The sequence below is a fragment of the Pogona vitticeps genome, chromosome 1, assembly GCF_051106095.1.
Source record: "Pogona vitticeps strain Pit_001003342236 chromosome 1, PviZW2.1, whole genome shotgun sequence".
Taxonomy (NCBI): Eukaryota; Metazoa; Chordata; class Lepidosauria; order Squamata; family Agamidae; genus Pogona; species Pogona vitticeps.
The window spans coordinates 141813106-141830472 of record NC_135783.1 but is presented as its reverse complement, the minus strand read 5'-3'; the positions used below and the strand labels follow the sequence as shown (position 1 = coordinate 141830472).

Genomic DNA, 17367 nt, shown 5'->3' with positions numbered 1-17367 from the left:
TTTGTTTGTTTGTTTGTTTGTTTGTTTGTTTGTTTGTTTATTTATCTATTTATTTATTTATTTATTTATTTATTTATCTATTTATTTATTTATTTATTTATTTATTTATTTATTTATTTATTTATTGGACTTATATACTGCCCCATAGCGCTACAAGCACTCTCCGGGCGGTTTACAATTTTAATTATACAGGCTACACATTGCCCCCCCAGCAAGCTGGGTACTCATTTTACCGACCTCGGAAGGATGGAAGGCTGAGTCAACCTTGAGCTGGCTACCTGGGATTTGAACCCCAGGTTGTGAGCACAGTTTTAGCTGCAGTACAGCGTCTTAACCACTGCGCCACGAGGCTTAATTAACACATTTTCAAGTTAAGGTGAATAGAGATGAACAATGACATTGTTAACAAAGGAATGGTTGTAAATATTGCCAGGTTATTAAAGATAAATGGACAAAGCACCCTGTAAGTTTGGTGGTTTTTTGCTTTGTTTTGTTGGGACAGAATACTGTATCAATCTTCTGTTTCAAAACAGTGCAGCAATATCTCTTAAGTTTTCTGTTTAATATAAAGAACAGATCTGAATCTTCTAGTTTAGTAAATTAAAGATGACAGATGATCATGGTTGGTTCGGAAGAAAGAACAACATTTTTACTACATGTAAGGTGACTGGAGTTTATGTTTAAAGCAAAATAAGACTGCACTAATATTCCTTTGATTTTGCTGTCATTTATTGTAGCAATGGCTGGCAATAATTTTTCATTCTTTGGAGAATTACGAGTAATAGCTTAGGGTTTTTTTTTCAATGTACTGGGAAGCCAGTCAGTTGACTATTGAGATGAGGTCAAATAGTCGATGGAATAAAATTATTTTGGGATATTTCACATGTTGTGATTAATAGCTGTTGGAAAATCAGGATTGCATAACTTGCATGAAGGGCCAGCTTAAAAAACAACACATACACACCTTTCCCCAGAGTCTTTTCTAATGTGGCATACAGTGGACCCTCTACTTAAGGAATTAATCCGTATTGGAATGGTGGCTGCAAGTCGAAAAGTCTGTAGGTCGAATCTCCATTGACCTACAGTGCATTGAAAACCAATTAATCCCATAACCAGTGGTTTTTATTCTATTTTTGTTCCATTTTGGGTTTTTCCTGGTCTGTAAGTCGATTCTCCGGCTGCAAGTTGAATCTAAATTTTGCAGCTAGAGAAGCCTGTAACTCGAAAAGTCTGTAAGTCAAGCCGTCTGTAAGTCGAGGGTCCCCTGTAGTTGCCATTATTGGCCATATACTGCAACTGACTCCATTGCTTCTAAGAAATAAACTGGTCTAGAGAGTTCTCATTGCTTACCAGCAGTGTGCCATTACATGCAGTTAGATCGTGACTTGGCTCTGCCAGTGGAAGTTGCTACAATAATATTGCTAGGAGAAAAAAAGGATGGCCTTACACACAAACATGGATCCTGACTTACTATTTTACCTAAGAAGTCAGAGTTTCAATTTTTGGCTTGTCCGGGAGAAACATGCCAATAATCAGTTTTAAAGATAATATTTAAACGTTTTTGGCAGCTTAGTTCCTGATTATTGTAGCCATTCCTGTTGATGAGAAGTAATCAGCCAGTCTACACAACTGTGATGTCCACACTGTGCCCTGTTTGTTTCCCACCAACCACAGGTCCACGCTGGTGACGTTCTTTCGCTGCCACCAGTGGATTTCTTTTATTCACAATGCAAATTATTTTACTCAAACACTGGCTGCCCATAATTGAAAGTTTTTATTAAAGTTACAGATGTTTTTTATTTATTTAGTTAGAATCACAATCATTGAAATGTCCTCTTTTGTTTACTTATTTGCAATTTAACCAGCTTATGTATTTACTTGTTACAACTCTCACTTCTAACTTTGACTATCTAGCTCTTTCTGCAAATCTCTCTATCTCCTTTCTCTCACTTTCTCTAACTCTCCAGCTGACTGACACCTCTGACTAACTCTCAAGACTGCTTCCACCCCTCCTGTCCTTCCATTGGCTCATGCAAATGAGGTTCCTATGCGATTTACAGGAGTGATGTGGGCATCCGCCACATACCTTCTCCCCTGGAAAAGTTTGTTTCATGGGGGAAACCTTGTTTACCCTCATGAACAATGCAATAGCAATGGCAAAATTTAATTAACACATTTTCAATATTTTATGTTATTCATTACATACACATATATTTCTTTTATATAATCTACATGCATATATCCTGCTATCACTTTCTCTTTTGATTAAATTAAACTTTTTACTTTACACATTTAAAACATTTAATACACTTAAAATTTTTCTTCACCAATTACCTCAATACAATTTACATCACTTTTTCATTTATCTACTACTTACCATTACTTTTATTTATTTATTTATTTATTTATTTATTTATTTATTTATTTATTTATTTATTTATTTATTTATTTATTTTAATTTAATTTAATTTAATTTAATTTAATTTAATTTAATTTAATTTAATTTAATTTATACCCGCCTATCTGGCCCACCGGACCACTCTTTTAACAAGACATTACATTTCAACCTATGAACCTACTCAGAATATTTATTACAGGATTACTTTTAATACCATTCATTACATGTTTTTCTTCTTCACCCGTCAGTCCTCTGGTCTTCTGGATAATGCATCTGCCACCACGTCTTGAGTCCCTTTTATGTTCCGGATTTCGAAATCAAAGTCCTGCAGAAGTAGGGCCCATCTCATCAGTTTATTGTTGTTTGCTCCTATAGTTCTTAACCACAGCAGTGGTGAATGGTCCGTGCACAGTACAAAATGTCTTCCCCAGATATAAGGTTTCAGTTTCTGCCATGCCCAAACAGTTGCAGGACATTCCTGTTAAATTGTAGACAAATGCCACTCTCCCGCCTGAAGTTTCTTGTTGAAAACAGTCACCGGATGTTGATTCCCGTTGTCATCTGCTTGGCTCTGCACGGCTCTCAGCCTGACGTTGGACATCTCTGGGAAGATGGCGACCGTAGTCAGGTGCGCTGTATACTGGACCGATCATTTCCACCTCTGGAAAGTTGATCACGCGATTGTTGACACTCAGGGTTACATCTGGCGATATCAGGCTCTTCTGAGTTCTCTTTGGTCTGCTCTCTGAAGTACAGTGGTGCCCCGCTTGACGATTACCTTGTTGTACGGCGAATCCGCTGTATGATGAGGGTTTTGCAATTGCTATTGTGATCGCAAAACGATGTGTCTATGGGGAAAATCCGCTTTACGATGATCAGTTCCCTGCTTCGGGAACCAATTTTTTGCTTAACGAAAATCAAAACAGCTTATCGTTGGGTTTCCAAAATGGCCACCCACTCTGCAAAATGGCTCCCAGCTGTGTTAGGGATGGATTCTTCACTCTACAGGGAGCAGAAAATGGCCGCCCTATGGAGGATCTTCGCTTTACAATGAGGTATTTCGCCCATTAGAACATATTAACCAGTTTCTAATGCAGTCTAATGGGCTTTTTACTTTTGCTTGACGACGATTTCGCTCTACAGCGATTTCGCTGGAACGGATTAATGTCGTCAAGCGAGGCACCACTGTATCCTGGACATTCTCTGCTTGTCATTTTGCAGCAAAGCCTGTTTTCATTTTGAAACAAGGCTTCTCTTTCTCAGCTAGGGACAGTTCCCTCTCATCCTCCTGTACCTCTCTGGATGTCTCCTTCTTTAAGAAGTCAAATGTTTACATCTATCTCCTCACTGATAAATTCACCCACAGGTATTCTTGTTGCAATGTTCTCCCTAGGTGGGGAACCACTATCATGGGTCACCTCCAAATTCAAAAGCAAGTTTCTTTGAAGTGCATTCTTAACTACAGTGGTGCCTCGCTTAACGATTTTAATTGGTTCCAAAAAAACCCTCGCTATGTGAAAACATTGTTAAGCGAAACACCATTTCCCATAGAGATGCATTGAAAACCGGATAATCCGTTCCAATTGGAACGGATTACCATCCTTAAGCGAAAATCCCTATAGGAAAAAACGTTAAGCGAAACCCATTGAAATGCATTGAAGCCTATTTCAATGGGGGGAAAATTCACAAAAAATTCAAAAAGACTCAGAACAAAGCCAAATTAAGTTAACGAAGGTTTTATTAGGTGCACTAACGATTCCAAGCATTTTAAACATTTTTTAAACATTTTAGGATATTTTAAAAATAGCAAAAATGGGGCTGTAAAAAAAAAGTTAAGCAAAACAAGGGGACCTAAAACTGTCATCGTTAAGTGAAGCATGGTCCCAAAATCGTTAAGCGAAAATCGCCCAGAGGGAAAATCGTTAAGTGAAGCACAAGATCACTCTGAAAAAGCCATCGTTAAGTGAATTTTTCGTTATACGAAGCAATCGTTAGGCGAGGCACCACTGTATTTGGTTCATTTTGAATGCACTAATATTCTCATCCAGTTATATTTCTTTATTATTTGGTTTCTTAGTTAGGGGTTTGCATTGCAGGGTTTTAAGAGCTCGTGCAGCTACAGAACAACTAGACTTCTCAGCTCTCCGGTTCTGCTGCAACAAATCCATAGATTCTGACTCTGCTAATGACAATTTACTCCCCTCTAAAGATCTCAGTCTCACTACTTTATCCTTAGGACAGTATGATCTTTCCTGGGTCTCATATACGTTTTTCTCTTTTTCAGAAGCACTTCTTAAGCTAGGCTGTGCCACTGCTAAGGACTTTTCCTTAGATAAAAGATTCTTGTCTAGGCAGAGTCCCTCAGAGCCTTCAGGAAACAATAAAGTGGGGTTATTGGCCACTTCAAACCAACCTACCGAGCTAGTGTCCTCCTTCTGCTCCTGAGTAAAACTACCTTTATTTGAGTTTTTCATAAGCCTATAATCAGCTTCTGAACAGCTATTAATCTAACTATTCAGGAATCTTTCTCCTTCCAAGCTTCCCCCTCTTATAGTACTCTTTTCTACTACAGTGGGTGATTCCTGGTCCTCTTGTAAGTGTGTAAGCACAAAAGCTATAGACCCCTCTAAGTTTTGGGAGTCAGTGATATTCTTATTAGATGTTGCAATACCATCATTGAAAGTATCATTTTCCTTCTGTTCATCAATATTGGAAGCATCATTAGGGTTTTTCAAGAAGACTTCCTCATCCATTCCTGATACTTCAGGGTTCATCTCTAACCTGGGGTATCCCTGTCTTTGGCAGGTGTCCCAGCACTGATACAATAGCTTTACTTTCTTCCCCATCTCAGGGCAATAGCAATTTTGGGCAATTCCTTGCTTAGTCTGTGAGATTCCTAGATGAGCTGCAAATATATCTTGGGGCGTCTTTTCTATAAGTCTTTCTCTGTGTTTAAAAGGAATTATCAGTTGTTTATGTATGCTTTCCCCTCCCCTCTTAGGATTCACTAGGACCTCTATGTACTAGAGGTACTTCTCCACAAAGTACCTTTCAGGGTTTTTAGGGGTCAGTGGCCCTTCTCTAGGTAACTTAAAGCATTCTTCTAAGGTAGGATCTTCTTTTTGTTCCTTTTTAAAAGTCTGATCATGAGGATTCCTTATAGCTACTAAATCAGCTGTTTCATTCTCCTATTATTTCATTAGGGTTTTCATATTTTTCCTCAGGTGCTTCCTTTTTTCTTTCTGGGAGCGAGTAGTTAGTAGAACACTCTTCACATGCTGAGATCAAGTCCTATTAAGCATGAGGTAGGAATTTGATCTGATATGGCTACTTTCCAACCTCCACTCCACCCTTTATATTTTATTTGTATTCTATCCATGGGTAATGTAATTAATTTGGTCCCAATCCCTTTAATGGTGATGTTTTCATTTCTTACTATATTTTCATGAGAGATTACATCAGGGTGACATAATGTGACCTGAGAGCATGAGTCGTTTAATGCCAGATACTTAGTATCATTCACATAAATAACTTCACCAGAGCAGCGAAGAAGCTCCTGGTTACTTTCAATTAAATAACATTGAACTACAGTACCCTGGCTAAAGGAAGTTCTTGTTCTTGGCTTGCTGCTCTCACTGTTACTGGGGTTGTTATGGCACCTGTTTCAACTGCCTCTGTGGTAACTCCTTTCTGCTGTATATAATATGTCTGCTTTGGCTGACTGGAATTTCTTCCTCCTTTTTGCTGACCAATATCTCTATTCTTGGTGGTCTGGCACTGAGCCCAAAAATGCCTTTTCTCCCCACACCCATAACATGTTCTATTTGCTCTGGGTTCAAAATATGGTTTATTAGTATTTCACTCAGAGCTATTGTTTCTCAAGTGGCTCAGCTCTGAGGTTGAGGGTTTGTTTTTAAAATGGTTCCAGCAGCTTCTGTATTTCTGAGGTATTCTCTATTGCCTCTTTTTCTGTCTTCCAACCCTTTTCCTTCAATTTTCACTTCAGAAAATCTAGGGCTTCTTATTTCACTTATTTCATCTGCTTTTTCACAGGCTTCTTGTACACTTTTAGAATTCTTGTCTCTTACTAAATACCTGAAATTGCCAGGTAAAATTGAATAGAACTGTTCCGGTCCTATTATATTTTTTATTTCTTCTAGAAACATGATTTTCTCATGCTGCAACCATTTCGCCGGATATTGGATTAACCTTGACCCTAAATGTGAATAAGATTCATCTGGCTTCTTTGTCGAGGTGCAAAATTTTCATCTTAGATGTTCAGCATTTATATAATATTGGGAGTAAACAATTTTTTAAAATACTTCAAAGTCTCTTGCTTGGTCCAGGGGCATTTGTGAATAGAGGTCGGCTAAATCCCCACATATTTGAGATCTTAGCACAATCATTTTCTCTCCCTCTTTCACATTAAAGTCCCAACAAGCGCACTCAAAAGAAATTAAAAATTATTCTGGGCAGTCTCCTTTTCTGCACTGTGGAAATTTCTTAAGGTCTGTTTTTACATTCTCATCATTTGCTTCTGCATTGTTATTGTTATTATTATTTAGAGATGCCAATTTTAATCTTTTCATTTCTAATTGATACTCCATTTCTTTTTGTCTTAACTCTAATTGTCTGGCTTCTGCCTCAGCTCTTTCTCTAGCTTTTTCTCTTTCACTTTCAAAATCTAATTGACTCCTTTCTTGTTCCATTACCATTTCTCTCTCTTTTAATTTAAATTCTTGGTGGAGTCTCCATTTTTCAAACTCCTGGGAGGTTAAAACATTGTCTGTCCCTGAGGCACCCTCCTGAGTCTCATTCTCATTTTCCTGTTCCTCAGCTAGGGGAACTTTGTTTCCCTCCATTTCCTAATTCGGGTTATGCCTCTTCAGAATCAATTATCTCCCTCACTATCTTTTTATTAGTTTTAGTAGGTACTGTATCTGTATGTGTAATTAGATAAGCTGGTTTATTTTACAGAGAGTTAGTAGTCAGGCCTCTTTTTAAATACTGTACTTTTTCCTTTCCGAGTTACAGTTATTCTGTAGCTTTCCTTCAGCAGCCAAGGATTGCTATACTGTTTCTTCTGGTACCCTGTAAGCCATGCTTTTCTTTGGTCTGAGACAATCTCTTTTCTTGTCTCCAGACACAAAAATATTTCTAAGAATTTTTCCAAGCCTCTGTTGGTTCCTGTCCCTTAGCTCTGTTTCCGACCCACCAGCGCTTCCTAGACTCTTGGGCCTTGGATTCTAAGCTAGCCCACTGGTCTATTCAAATCCTGAGGTAAACCTCACACAGAAATTTTTCCTTCAGAATCTTTCCCTACCTTAGTCTCTCCCCCCCAAGATCTGTGTTTCAGAACCCCGTTACTAAGCTTTTCCCAAAAGCTCTAATGAGTCATCCACTCCTTTCACGATAGACCTCCCTGACTAATAGGTATCTTTGGCATTACTGGATTCTATTCGAATCCCGCCGCTGGTCACCACTTTGTGATGTCCACCCCATGCCCTGTTTGTTTCCCACCAACCACAGGTCCACGCTGGTGACATTCTTTCACTGCCACCAGTGGATTTCTTTTATCCACAATGTAAATTATTTTACTCAAACATTGGCTGCCCATAATTGAAAGTTTTTATTAAAGTTACAGATGTTCTTTATTTATTTACTTAGACTCACAATCATTGAAATGTCCTCTTTTGTTTACTTATTTGCAATTTAACCAGCTTATGTATTTACTTGTTACAACTCTCACTTCTAACTTTGACTATCTAGCTCTTTCTGCAAATCTCTCTATCTCCTTTCTCTCACTCTCTCTAACTCTCCAACTGACTAACTGACATCTCTGACTAACTCTCAAGACTGCCTCCGCCCCTCCTGTCCTTCCATTGGCTCATGCAAATGAGGTTCCAATGCGATTGACAGGAGTGACGTGGGCGTCTGCCACAATAACAAACCAAGGTAATACGGGATTCCAGTTTACTGTTTTGTGTGAACATAATCATTCTATTTCTTCGGTTAGGTCCATAGTTGAAAGATAGGGGCACATGCACGAGTAGGAGTGTGTATACAGTCTCAGGACTATTAGGACAGGTGTTTAATTATAATTGTTCATATATCCAGTACTTAGTGTTGTGTAAATTCAATCTGCGTAGAGATTTTTTTTTGTTATATTGCCTGTAACTATTTTCTAACAGCATATTCTACATTCTTTTCAGAGGAGCAGTAAGCAGAGTGCAGTACAAGCCTGACCATTTGCTAGCATGTGAAAATGGTAGTGAAGGTAGTAGAAGAGAACAGTACAGTTTAGTTTTGTGTATGCTTTTCAGTGTGGGACTATGTAATTCCACTTTTCAGAAGTCTTTTTTATTGTTTCTATGATTTTATACTGTTATTCAAAGATTTCAGATAGTGTAGGTTCAAAAGCCTACAATATGCAGAAAATCTCTGCCATTATGTTTTCTTTTATATGTGTGTACACAGACACACACGTGTGTGTGTGTGTGTGCATGTGTGCGTGCGTGCGCTCTATGCCCAGAGGCACTACTTATCCCAGATTTCATGTGTGAGAGGGAACTCCTGCAGAACCCAGCTAATTTTTCCCCTTCACTCTGCTGGCCCTTGGTGTGAATAAGTACCATATCAGGTATACATCAGTGGCCTGAATCCAGTAGTTAATCCCAACAGAAGTGCCATTAATGTGTGAGTCTGTTTTCGTTGGGACTGGCAGTTGCATTTGGAGCACTGTATCTTCTTACCTTAAATTTAGGAGTAAGCCTATCGCCATAGAATGATACAGTAGCTCCAGTTCTTTCTGGTACTACATATGTGAACCACTGTCAGTGTTCTTCAGAGCATGAGTAATTAATGCTTTGGAGGAATGGGACATGTTATGTGAAATATAACTCAATCTTTTGTTTTAATTAGTCCTGAGTTACTTTGATTTTCTGCTCTTCCTATGAAAATGCATGTAGAACAACAGGCCAGTTTTTTTAGAAGACAGTGAGATACTACTCCAGTACTGCTGCTCTAAATGAAAAGAATAAAGCATTTTTCCACTTCAAAAAAGTAACAAAACAAAAGACACTCTACCTCTTTCCCATTGAATAAGCTCTAGGCAAAAAACCAGGGGAGGGGTATATCAGAATAGTTGGTTCTTAAGAAGGTGTGGTGAATATATTTAAACAGTGCTTGCCAGAATCAGTATGTGATACATTCTTGAATGCTGGTTGACATTATCTGTCTATGAATGTGATTTTTTTTTTTCAAAACAAAGCAGAAGGGTTCTTAGGAATGTTTTTAGAAATAAAGGAACAAAATTTAAGTGTGGATTTGTAAGATTATCACTTACCCTCTTTGAATGCATAGACCAGCCTTCCTAAACCAGGGGCCTCGGAGATGTTCTGGGCTATATATTTTAGTGTTATTGACCATTGAGGAAAACTGGTCTAGGATAACATAGGGAAGGTCTTTGCTACTGAAGATAGACATGGTTGCCAAAGGTTGAGCTTCAAATTCTAAGGCACTGACAAATTAGTCAGCAGATGCACGAGGGTAGATGAAGTAGGAAGGTGTACTTTCTCAGTGTTTGCTCAGTTAAGAGTGATCTCTGTTTAGAACCAGACAGTGATGTGATAAACTGTAGCTCTGAGTTAAAATTTTGGGGAGGGAGCTAAATTTGGAGTTGAACAGGTTTTTTATTTCTTTTTTTAAAAAAACTGACTATTCAGTATTCAGTTCTTTAGATGCAAAATAAAGCATTTATCCCCAAGGTTTACTAGAATGTGTTTTTTTGTATTGGTTAGGCTATCAAGTACTAGCTCCCACTGCCTATTATGATCAGACAGGTGCCTTGGTGGTAGGTCCTGGGGCCAGAACAGGACTTGGAGCACCTGTCAGGTTGGTGGCCTCAGCACCTGTTATCATCAGTTCTGCAGCGGCCCAAGCAGGTAAGTAGCTCTTCCACAGTGCTTTCACAATTGGATGACAAAAATAAGTCCAAACAGTTATTTTCTATTTTGCATTATTTCAGGTAGCATTATTATTGTGACAGCTATTAACTCCATGATAGAGTCCATGGTACATGGCAACATGATAAGGCTAGGAATTAATACCAGAAGAACCCTACCTTACACTGTAGATATTATTGAGCTCAAGTGGAACATGAGAGGAATTGTGCTCATCAGAACAAAGACCTGTCTGGTTCAGTGTTTTGTTCACTCATTGAAGATTCCTGTGGGAAGCCAGTAAGCAGGACATGGGGGTATTAGCACTCTCCCACTCTTGTCTAGAGCAGCTGGTATTCAGAGGCATACTGCTGCTAATATTGGAGGCAATATATCGCCGTCATGACTAAAACCACTAAGAGACTTAACCTGCTAGAATCTATCTAATCCCTTTTTAAACCTGTCAGCATTAATTGGCATTGATCCATCTTGTGGCACAAAATTCCACAGTTTGTTGGTGTGAAGAAAGGTTTCCATTTATCTTTATACTAAGAGTACTTTAATTTAGTTTTCATGGGTTACGCTGGGTTTTAGTACATGTGTCTGAGAAAAATTTCCTCTCTTTATGATGGACATCTGTGTGTACCATACTTTTCTGTGTATAAGATACTTTTGTCTAAAATATTTAGATTAAAAATCAAGGGTCATCTTATACACGGAAGTAAAGGGGGGGATCAAGTGCTTTGATCCCTGCTTTCCCCCTCCACTTTCTTCGCAAGAAATGGAGGGGGAAAGGACTCGCAAGAAAGTGGAGGGGGAAAGCAGGAATAACCAAAGCACTTTGATTCCTGCTTTCTCCCTCTACTTTCTTGTGGGGAAATTGCTTTCCCCCTCCACTTTCTTTGCAAAAAATGGAGGGGGAAAGCAGGAATCAAAGCGCTTTGATGATTCCTGCTTCCCCCCTCCACTTTTTGTGAAGAAAGTGGAGGGGGAAAGCACTTTCCTCACAAGAAAGTGGAGGGAGAAAGCAGGACTCATCAAGCAGGACTCATTTGATTCTTGCTTTCCCCCTCCACTTTCTTGCAAAGAAAGAAATCTTGGGTTAGAAAAGCGGGGAGGGGCATCTTATACTGTACATGGGGGTATTTTATACACGGAAAAATACAGTACCTCTAGTATATCTACTTTTTTATCCTAACCAAACAGTCCCAAACAGTACAGCTGACCATCATCATCACACGTAACCAAATTTGTTCCTAGACAGCGCTCACACAGTGAGCTGTCATAAGTAGAGTCCTTGTTTTTTTAGCGTCACAATGTTTCACATTGGAGTCCTGTTCCTGAAAACAGTGTAATGCCAAAAACAAACAGGTTATGTATTAACAATGACAGTAGTGTGCTAGCCTCTCTCCCCTCCTGGGAACTTCTCCTGGTAAGGAAGGTGCTCACAGTCGCTTCTCTAGTATAATGCATAATAATAATGTGCCATCAAGTCAGTTCTGACTTAAGTCAACCTTTTCCAGGATTTTCTAAGTAGAGAATACTAAGAAGTGGTTTACCGTCTTCTGGGGCAGCCGGTACTCTGCAGCTTGCCCAAGGCCACACAGCCTGGCTCTTCTGGGATGCACACTGGAGACTTGAACGCACAACCTCTGGCTTTGCAACCAGATATCTAATTCATTGAGCTATCCAGCCAGCTAATGTGTCTGTTGATAAGAAAATAAAGGGAGGAGGGATGACAAGTTTTTTGTTTTAATACTGTGCGTAACACTTTGGCCAAATTCCTGTGACTTAAATCAGCGGGATTCAGACTTGTTGAATCAATGAGAATTTGATAAGTCACCTGCTCAGTAAGTTCCCTTCATTTAAATGGGTCTAGTCTATTTGCAAGTTAGCACACTAAAGTAAGTCACAGTTCAGTCTTATGGCAGCTGCAGAGAATCTTTCCATGCCCCATAGAATCCTTTGCTTATGTGAAACTTTTATGTTGGTGATAATTTTTCTCTCAGTTTTTTCTTCTATACCATGATGAGAAATATGTGGTTGTCCACATATGTTTGGTTTGTAGCTCTCATCGGCCCTAGTCAGCATAACCCAGTGTTGAGATGTGATGCGATCTGCAGTCCAAATACATCTGTAGGGCCACTGGTTTCTCAGTCCTGCTATACACAGTGAGAACTTGTCTTTGCAATAGCGATGGAAGAAAACCGTAGTCAAAAGTTGAATTGTTCTAGACTGTAATGGATAATGATTGAAAACCATGTGTCTTGCAGCCGCAGCAGCGTCAGCTGGAGGAACCACAAACAGTCTCACAGGAGCCACAAATGGGATCTTTCGGCCCCTTGGTGCCCAGCCACAACAGCCGCAACAGCAGGCAAACAACAGTCTTCAGTCTAATTCATTTTATGGCAACAACACTTTGAGCAATAATTCCCAAAGCAGTTCACTCTTTTCCCATGGTCCTGGCCAGCCAGGAAACACATCCCTTGGCTTTGGAAGTGGCAGCTCCTTGGGAGCTGCTATTGGGTCTGCGCTTGGTGGATTTGGTTCATCTGGTAAGTGTTAATATTTTTTAAAGCAACCCTGTGAAGTAGCTATGTGCATTGCTGTGGCTTTTTAAAAAAGTCTCTTTTTCTCCGTTTATTCTGCATCTGTTCTAAAATGTTATATCTGGAGTTGAAAGGAAGGCAGTTTGGGCATGTTAGGCTTTGCACATGAGGAACAGTATTGAATATATCAGGAGTGTAGCAGGTGGGTCACATTTTGGGGGTTTTAAAACACTTGGTTCTTATGATTAGTTTGCCTCATACATAAATTTGTGTCCCTCAGTTGCAACCAGGGCCACTTCTGCCTGAGCAGTGAGCAATAGTTATCCCTTCTCTTCACTACTTTTTGCAGCAGCAATTATGAATGTTGTTCCTGGATGTGAGAAGCTGGGTTTCTTTCTCAGTGTGATAGGTGCATGCTCAGGAATATTTTGGCAAGTGAGGTGAGCATTCTTTAGGATACCTTGTGTGTGTGTGTGTGTGTGTGTGTGTGTGTGTGTGTGTGTGTGTGTGTGTGTGAGAGAGAGAGAGAGAGAGAGAGAGAGAGAGAGAGAGAGGAAACATACTTTCCATTCTGTATTGCTCTTTAAACATGCTGTTTCTCTGCAGAGGCAAGGGGCACTGTAGTGTTTGGTCTTTCAGACATCTTGCAAGTCTAGACTTTACTTTGTTCTTTTTAACCACTTCAGTTCAAAATTGCTTAAGCCTTGTCATTTTCTTTTATTTTCATCACACAATGAACTGTATTGCTTTATTTGCACTGTAATAACAAAAGTATCTAAACATCCTTTCTAGAAATCATAAACTTCTTAGATTGTGGAAATGGCTTATAGCAGAAAAATTTACTTCTTGATGAGGCACACATGAGTTGTTAATTGTTTATATCACGTAGAAGGCATGAGTGAAGCCCACACAATTCTGTGCACTTAACAAGAGAATGGAAGTGAGCTTGCACACCTTGACTTTGGAAAATGTCCCATGTGAAACAATTTTTAAAAAAATATTTCAAAAACATTAGAATTTTGCAGCTTTACTGTTACAGGCAGGTCCTCCATCTTAGGCTTTGAGAATCTTGATTCAGATGTCATTTAAAATGAATAGAGGAATAGAATGTACTGTAAGAATTGAACCCAATATTCAATACCCATTTTTAATAAAAAGCTATTAATGACAAAACGGATAATTATTTTCCTGATAGTTTTTGTTTAGGGAAAAGATTAGTCTTAGAACACTTTTTAAAAAATAAATAAATTTCATGATGAGGAGTTCTTCAATACCCGATAATGAATCCAAGATACTCACATATAAAACATCTTTATTTATCTTTATTTGTAGCTCTGCATGGCTAGGTTACTACTAACTACAGCCTTATGTCGTTTCAAAGTTAATTCTGTCTAAGCAAATTCTGGCTCTTTGTCTAAATGGAACTCTAGCTTGGTCCTTAATTATTTCTCTGTATTGCATAAGATATTAACATATTACCCCCAAGTAAGAATATTACCAAATGTAAGGAATAAAATAATATTTTAATACAATAGAGGTGTTTGTTTGGTGGTGTTTGTTTTGGGGGTTTTGTGTGTGTTCAGAAGTAGCTGATTCCTGCCCCACCCCCAACACACACATACACAAGGTTCTGAGACTGCCATAGAATCCCTTTCCTTGTGGAGAGGCTGTTGATGGCTGCAGAATGGAGGGTACTCTTTAATTTCCAAAAATCACTGTAGCTGGTAAAGTCATCCTGCCAGTGATAGTTTGCCAAAATTAAAACTTTCCCCTCCCCAAGCCCTAATGGCTTCCATGAAACAAAAGGGATTCCCTGGGAGCCTCATGACATTTGAGAGGAGTCAGCAGAGCACCCCCTCTTTTTCTGATACTATCTAGACCTCCTTTCTAACTTCATTAGACTGCACCAAAATTAATTTCGAAATTAAAAGATTAGCACCAACAATCTGTTCACATATCTCCAAGGGATGAAACTCCTCCCCGATGAATACATATATGTTTCTTGAATCTTATTTGACTGGACTAGCCTAATTCTGTATCTGTTTGACATAACAAAAAGCACTTAATTTGGACACATGCTGCATTTTTAAATCAAAAGACAAAGGTGAAATTGCCCAGGTTAAACAGAAGACACAATTCTAAGTGAGTTTCCTGTTTCTTGCTCACCGTTGTTAAGTAGAAAAAAAGACGTTGTTTTCAAATATAGCTAGGTAGATAATCAAGCCTTTTCAGTGCCCTGCTATTGCATAACTTTCACAATAATGGACTAAAACTGATAAAGTTACTTGTATGAAGTGTATCCTGGGATATTGGGCAGTATACAAGTACTGTATATCACTAAGCTACTTTTAATGTTAAGCTTCTCGTTCATATCTTTGTGCTCATCCTACCCTGTTTTCCCCAAAATAAGACCTAACCTGAAAATAAGCCCTAGTGCGATTTTTAGGATACTTGTAATACAAGCCCTACCCCAAAAATAAGCCCCAGTGAAGTGAAATTCTGCCTTCTGCCGTTGTGCAGCATTGTGCAGCAACCAGAAGAAGGTGACATGACTGTATTTGAATAAATGTAGATTGTTGTACATGAAAAAAATAAAACATTTCCTGAAAATAAGCCCTAATGCATTTTTGGAGCAAAATTAATATAAGACCCTGTCTTAATTTTGGGGAAACACAGTAGTTCTTTGTTTAACCTTATTCACCCAGGCCTGTACTCTGCATCTAGAATCCAAGTCCTTTTATGACCTACCTCCAAAATACAACTGGACTTTTTTCCTTTTTCTTTCCTTCTCTTGTTTTTTTTTTTTTTTAAATAACATCAATCAAGATTGCATAGTGGGGTCAGTTTGAATGGTTCTGAGAAATAAGAAGCTAGGAATAATTTTTACTGGCAGTTGCTAAATAGGATGAAACTAACTGTGTCCCCTAAAGGTCTCTTATGCAGAAAAGTCCAGTAGCATGTTCAAACCAGTTGGAGTGGGAGGTTTCCTGATCAAATACAGAATTTTGTCTGGGGGGGAACCCAAGGGGAATTGTTTGCAGAAATGATTTCAAGTTAATATTCAGTTTCATTTGTTAAGTTTAATACCGTACGACATACCTGACTATTGGTCCCAAAGTCTGACTCCAGAGTATCAAATATTATAAAAATGTTACTAAGTCTTGACTGTTATCAAGGCTTAGAGATTGCTTTAAATCCTTCCTTGTTTGAGGAATGCTTGTACTCATTTTGTGATTTATTAAATCATGTGTGGTTATCACAGTAATTGTCTTTAGCATAATTTGATTGTTAAAATTATTGTGATCACATCTGTTATTGCCCAGCTGTAGGTTGGGGCTAGGTTTTCTTTGGTTGACACTGTATGTAATAGGGTCTTTTTATTTCTTCTTCAGTTGGCAGTTCTGCAAGTAGTAGTGCCACAAGGAGAGAGTCTCTATCTACTAGTTCTGACTTGTACAAAAGATCTAGTAGCAGCCTAGCACCCATAGGGCAGCCATTTTACAATAGTCTGGGATTTTCCTCCTCTCCAAGCCCAATAGGCATGCCTCTGCCAAGCCAAACTCCAGGACATTCACTTACGCCACCGCCATCACTTTCATCACATGGATCCTCATCCAGTTTGCATTTAGGTAAAAAAACCAAAGCCCTTTTTTGTTGTATATGTATGTGTGTATATGTATTTTTATATGTATATAAATATTTTATGTTGGGTTAAAGATGTTGTCTGCTTGCCTCTTCAGTAACACACTGTTGTATAGTGGGCCTAGTCCCAGTCTTCGCTTAGTGCGGTCAATCTTTTGCTTTTGCAAGGGATCAGTTATGGGACTAACAAGTTTTCCCATGCCACCCTACAGATTTGGCACATAAAAATGAAAATGTCCTGATAACATAGGATAAAACTATGATTGGGTTGTTGTTGTGTCGTTGTTGTTGTTGTATGACAGGTGAAGGTATATTTTCCCTGTATCTGTGTTAAACATACCTCTATTTTTTATGGAGTCAGCTTTAGGCTAATGTTTGGTGCGTGGTAATGATACAGCTTTCTCATGTTTGTCAAAGAAAAGCTCAATCAAAGTTTGTGGTACAAAAAACAGTTGTTTGAGCCAATAGATTCATGGATTCACAATTATTTATAAGTGCTTGCCTTCAAAACAGATGAAGGTAATCATGCAATATATGTGAGGGAAATAGTAATATTTATTCTGTAATGCATCTTTTCCATTACACTTGCTGCATCAGCAATATCTTATTTGAGCTAGTGAGGTGGTATGCTGATAGTCAATATTTTGTTGAAAGATATATAATTCTCTATGTACTGCTGGGGTGTATTTTGCAATTTGTAACTACAGATGTCCTCTTGTTCTGATCTTCTACTTAGTGTAAGTTGAATATGGCTTCTTTGTATGACTTATAATCTAGCATTTAGATAGAGAAGAGTTTCTTTACCATACAGTATATGAAATTCAAAACTTGATTTACC

The 17367-nt window shown here is 38.6% G+C and overlaps 1 protein-coding gene across 22 annotated transcripts in view; it reads left to right on the top strand.

Moving 5' to 3' along the window:
* The window catches only part of PUM2 (pumilio RNA binding family member 2), a 108088-nt gene that overhangs the window by 63227 nt on the left and 27494 nt on the right, over nucleotides 1-17367 (top strand). For 18 of the 22 annotated variants that reach the window (XM_078388685.1, XM_078388670.1, XM_073002046.2 and 15 more), the window contains exons 11-13: nucleotides 10198-10341; nucleotides 12612-12893; nucleotides 16280-16516. In XM_078388685.1, the coding sequence (XP_078244811.1) occupies nucleotides 10198-10341; nucleotides 12612-12893; nucleotides 16280-16516 (663 nt within the window). The remainder of the gene's footprint in view (nucleotides 1-10197; nucleotides 10342-12611; nucleotides 12894-16279; nucleotides 16517-17367) is intronic. The other 4 variants (XM_073002095.2, XM_073002092.2, XM_073002076.2 and 1 more) reach the window with 1 other exon arrangement.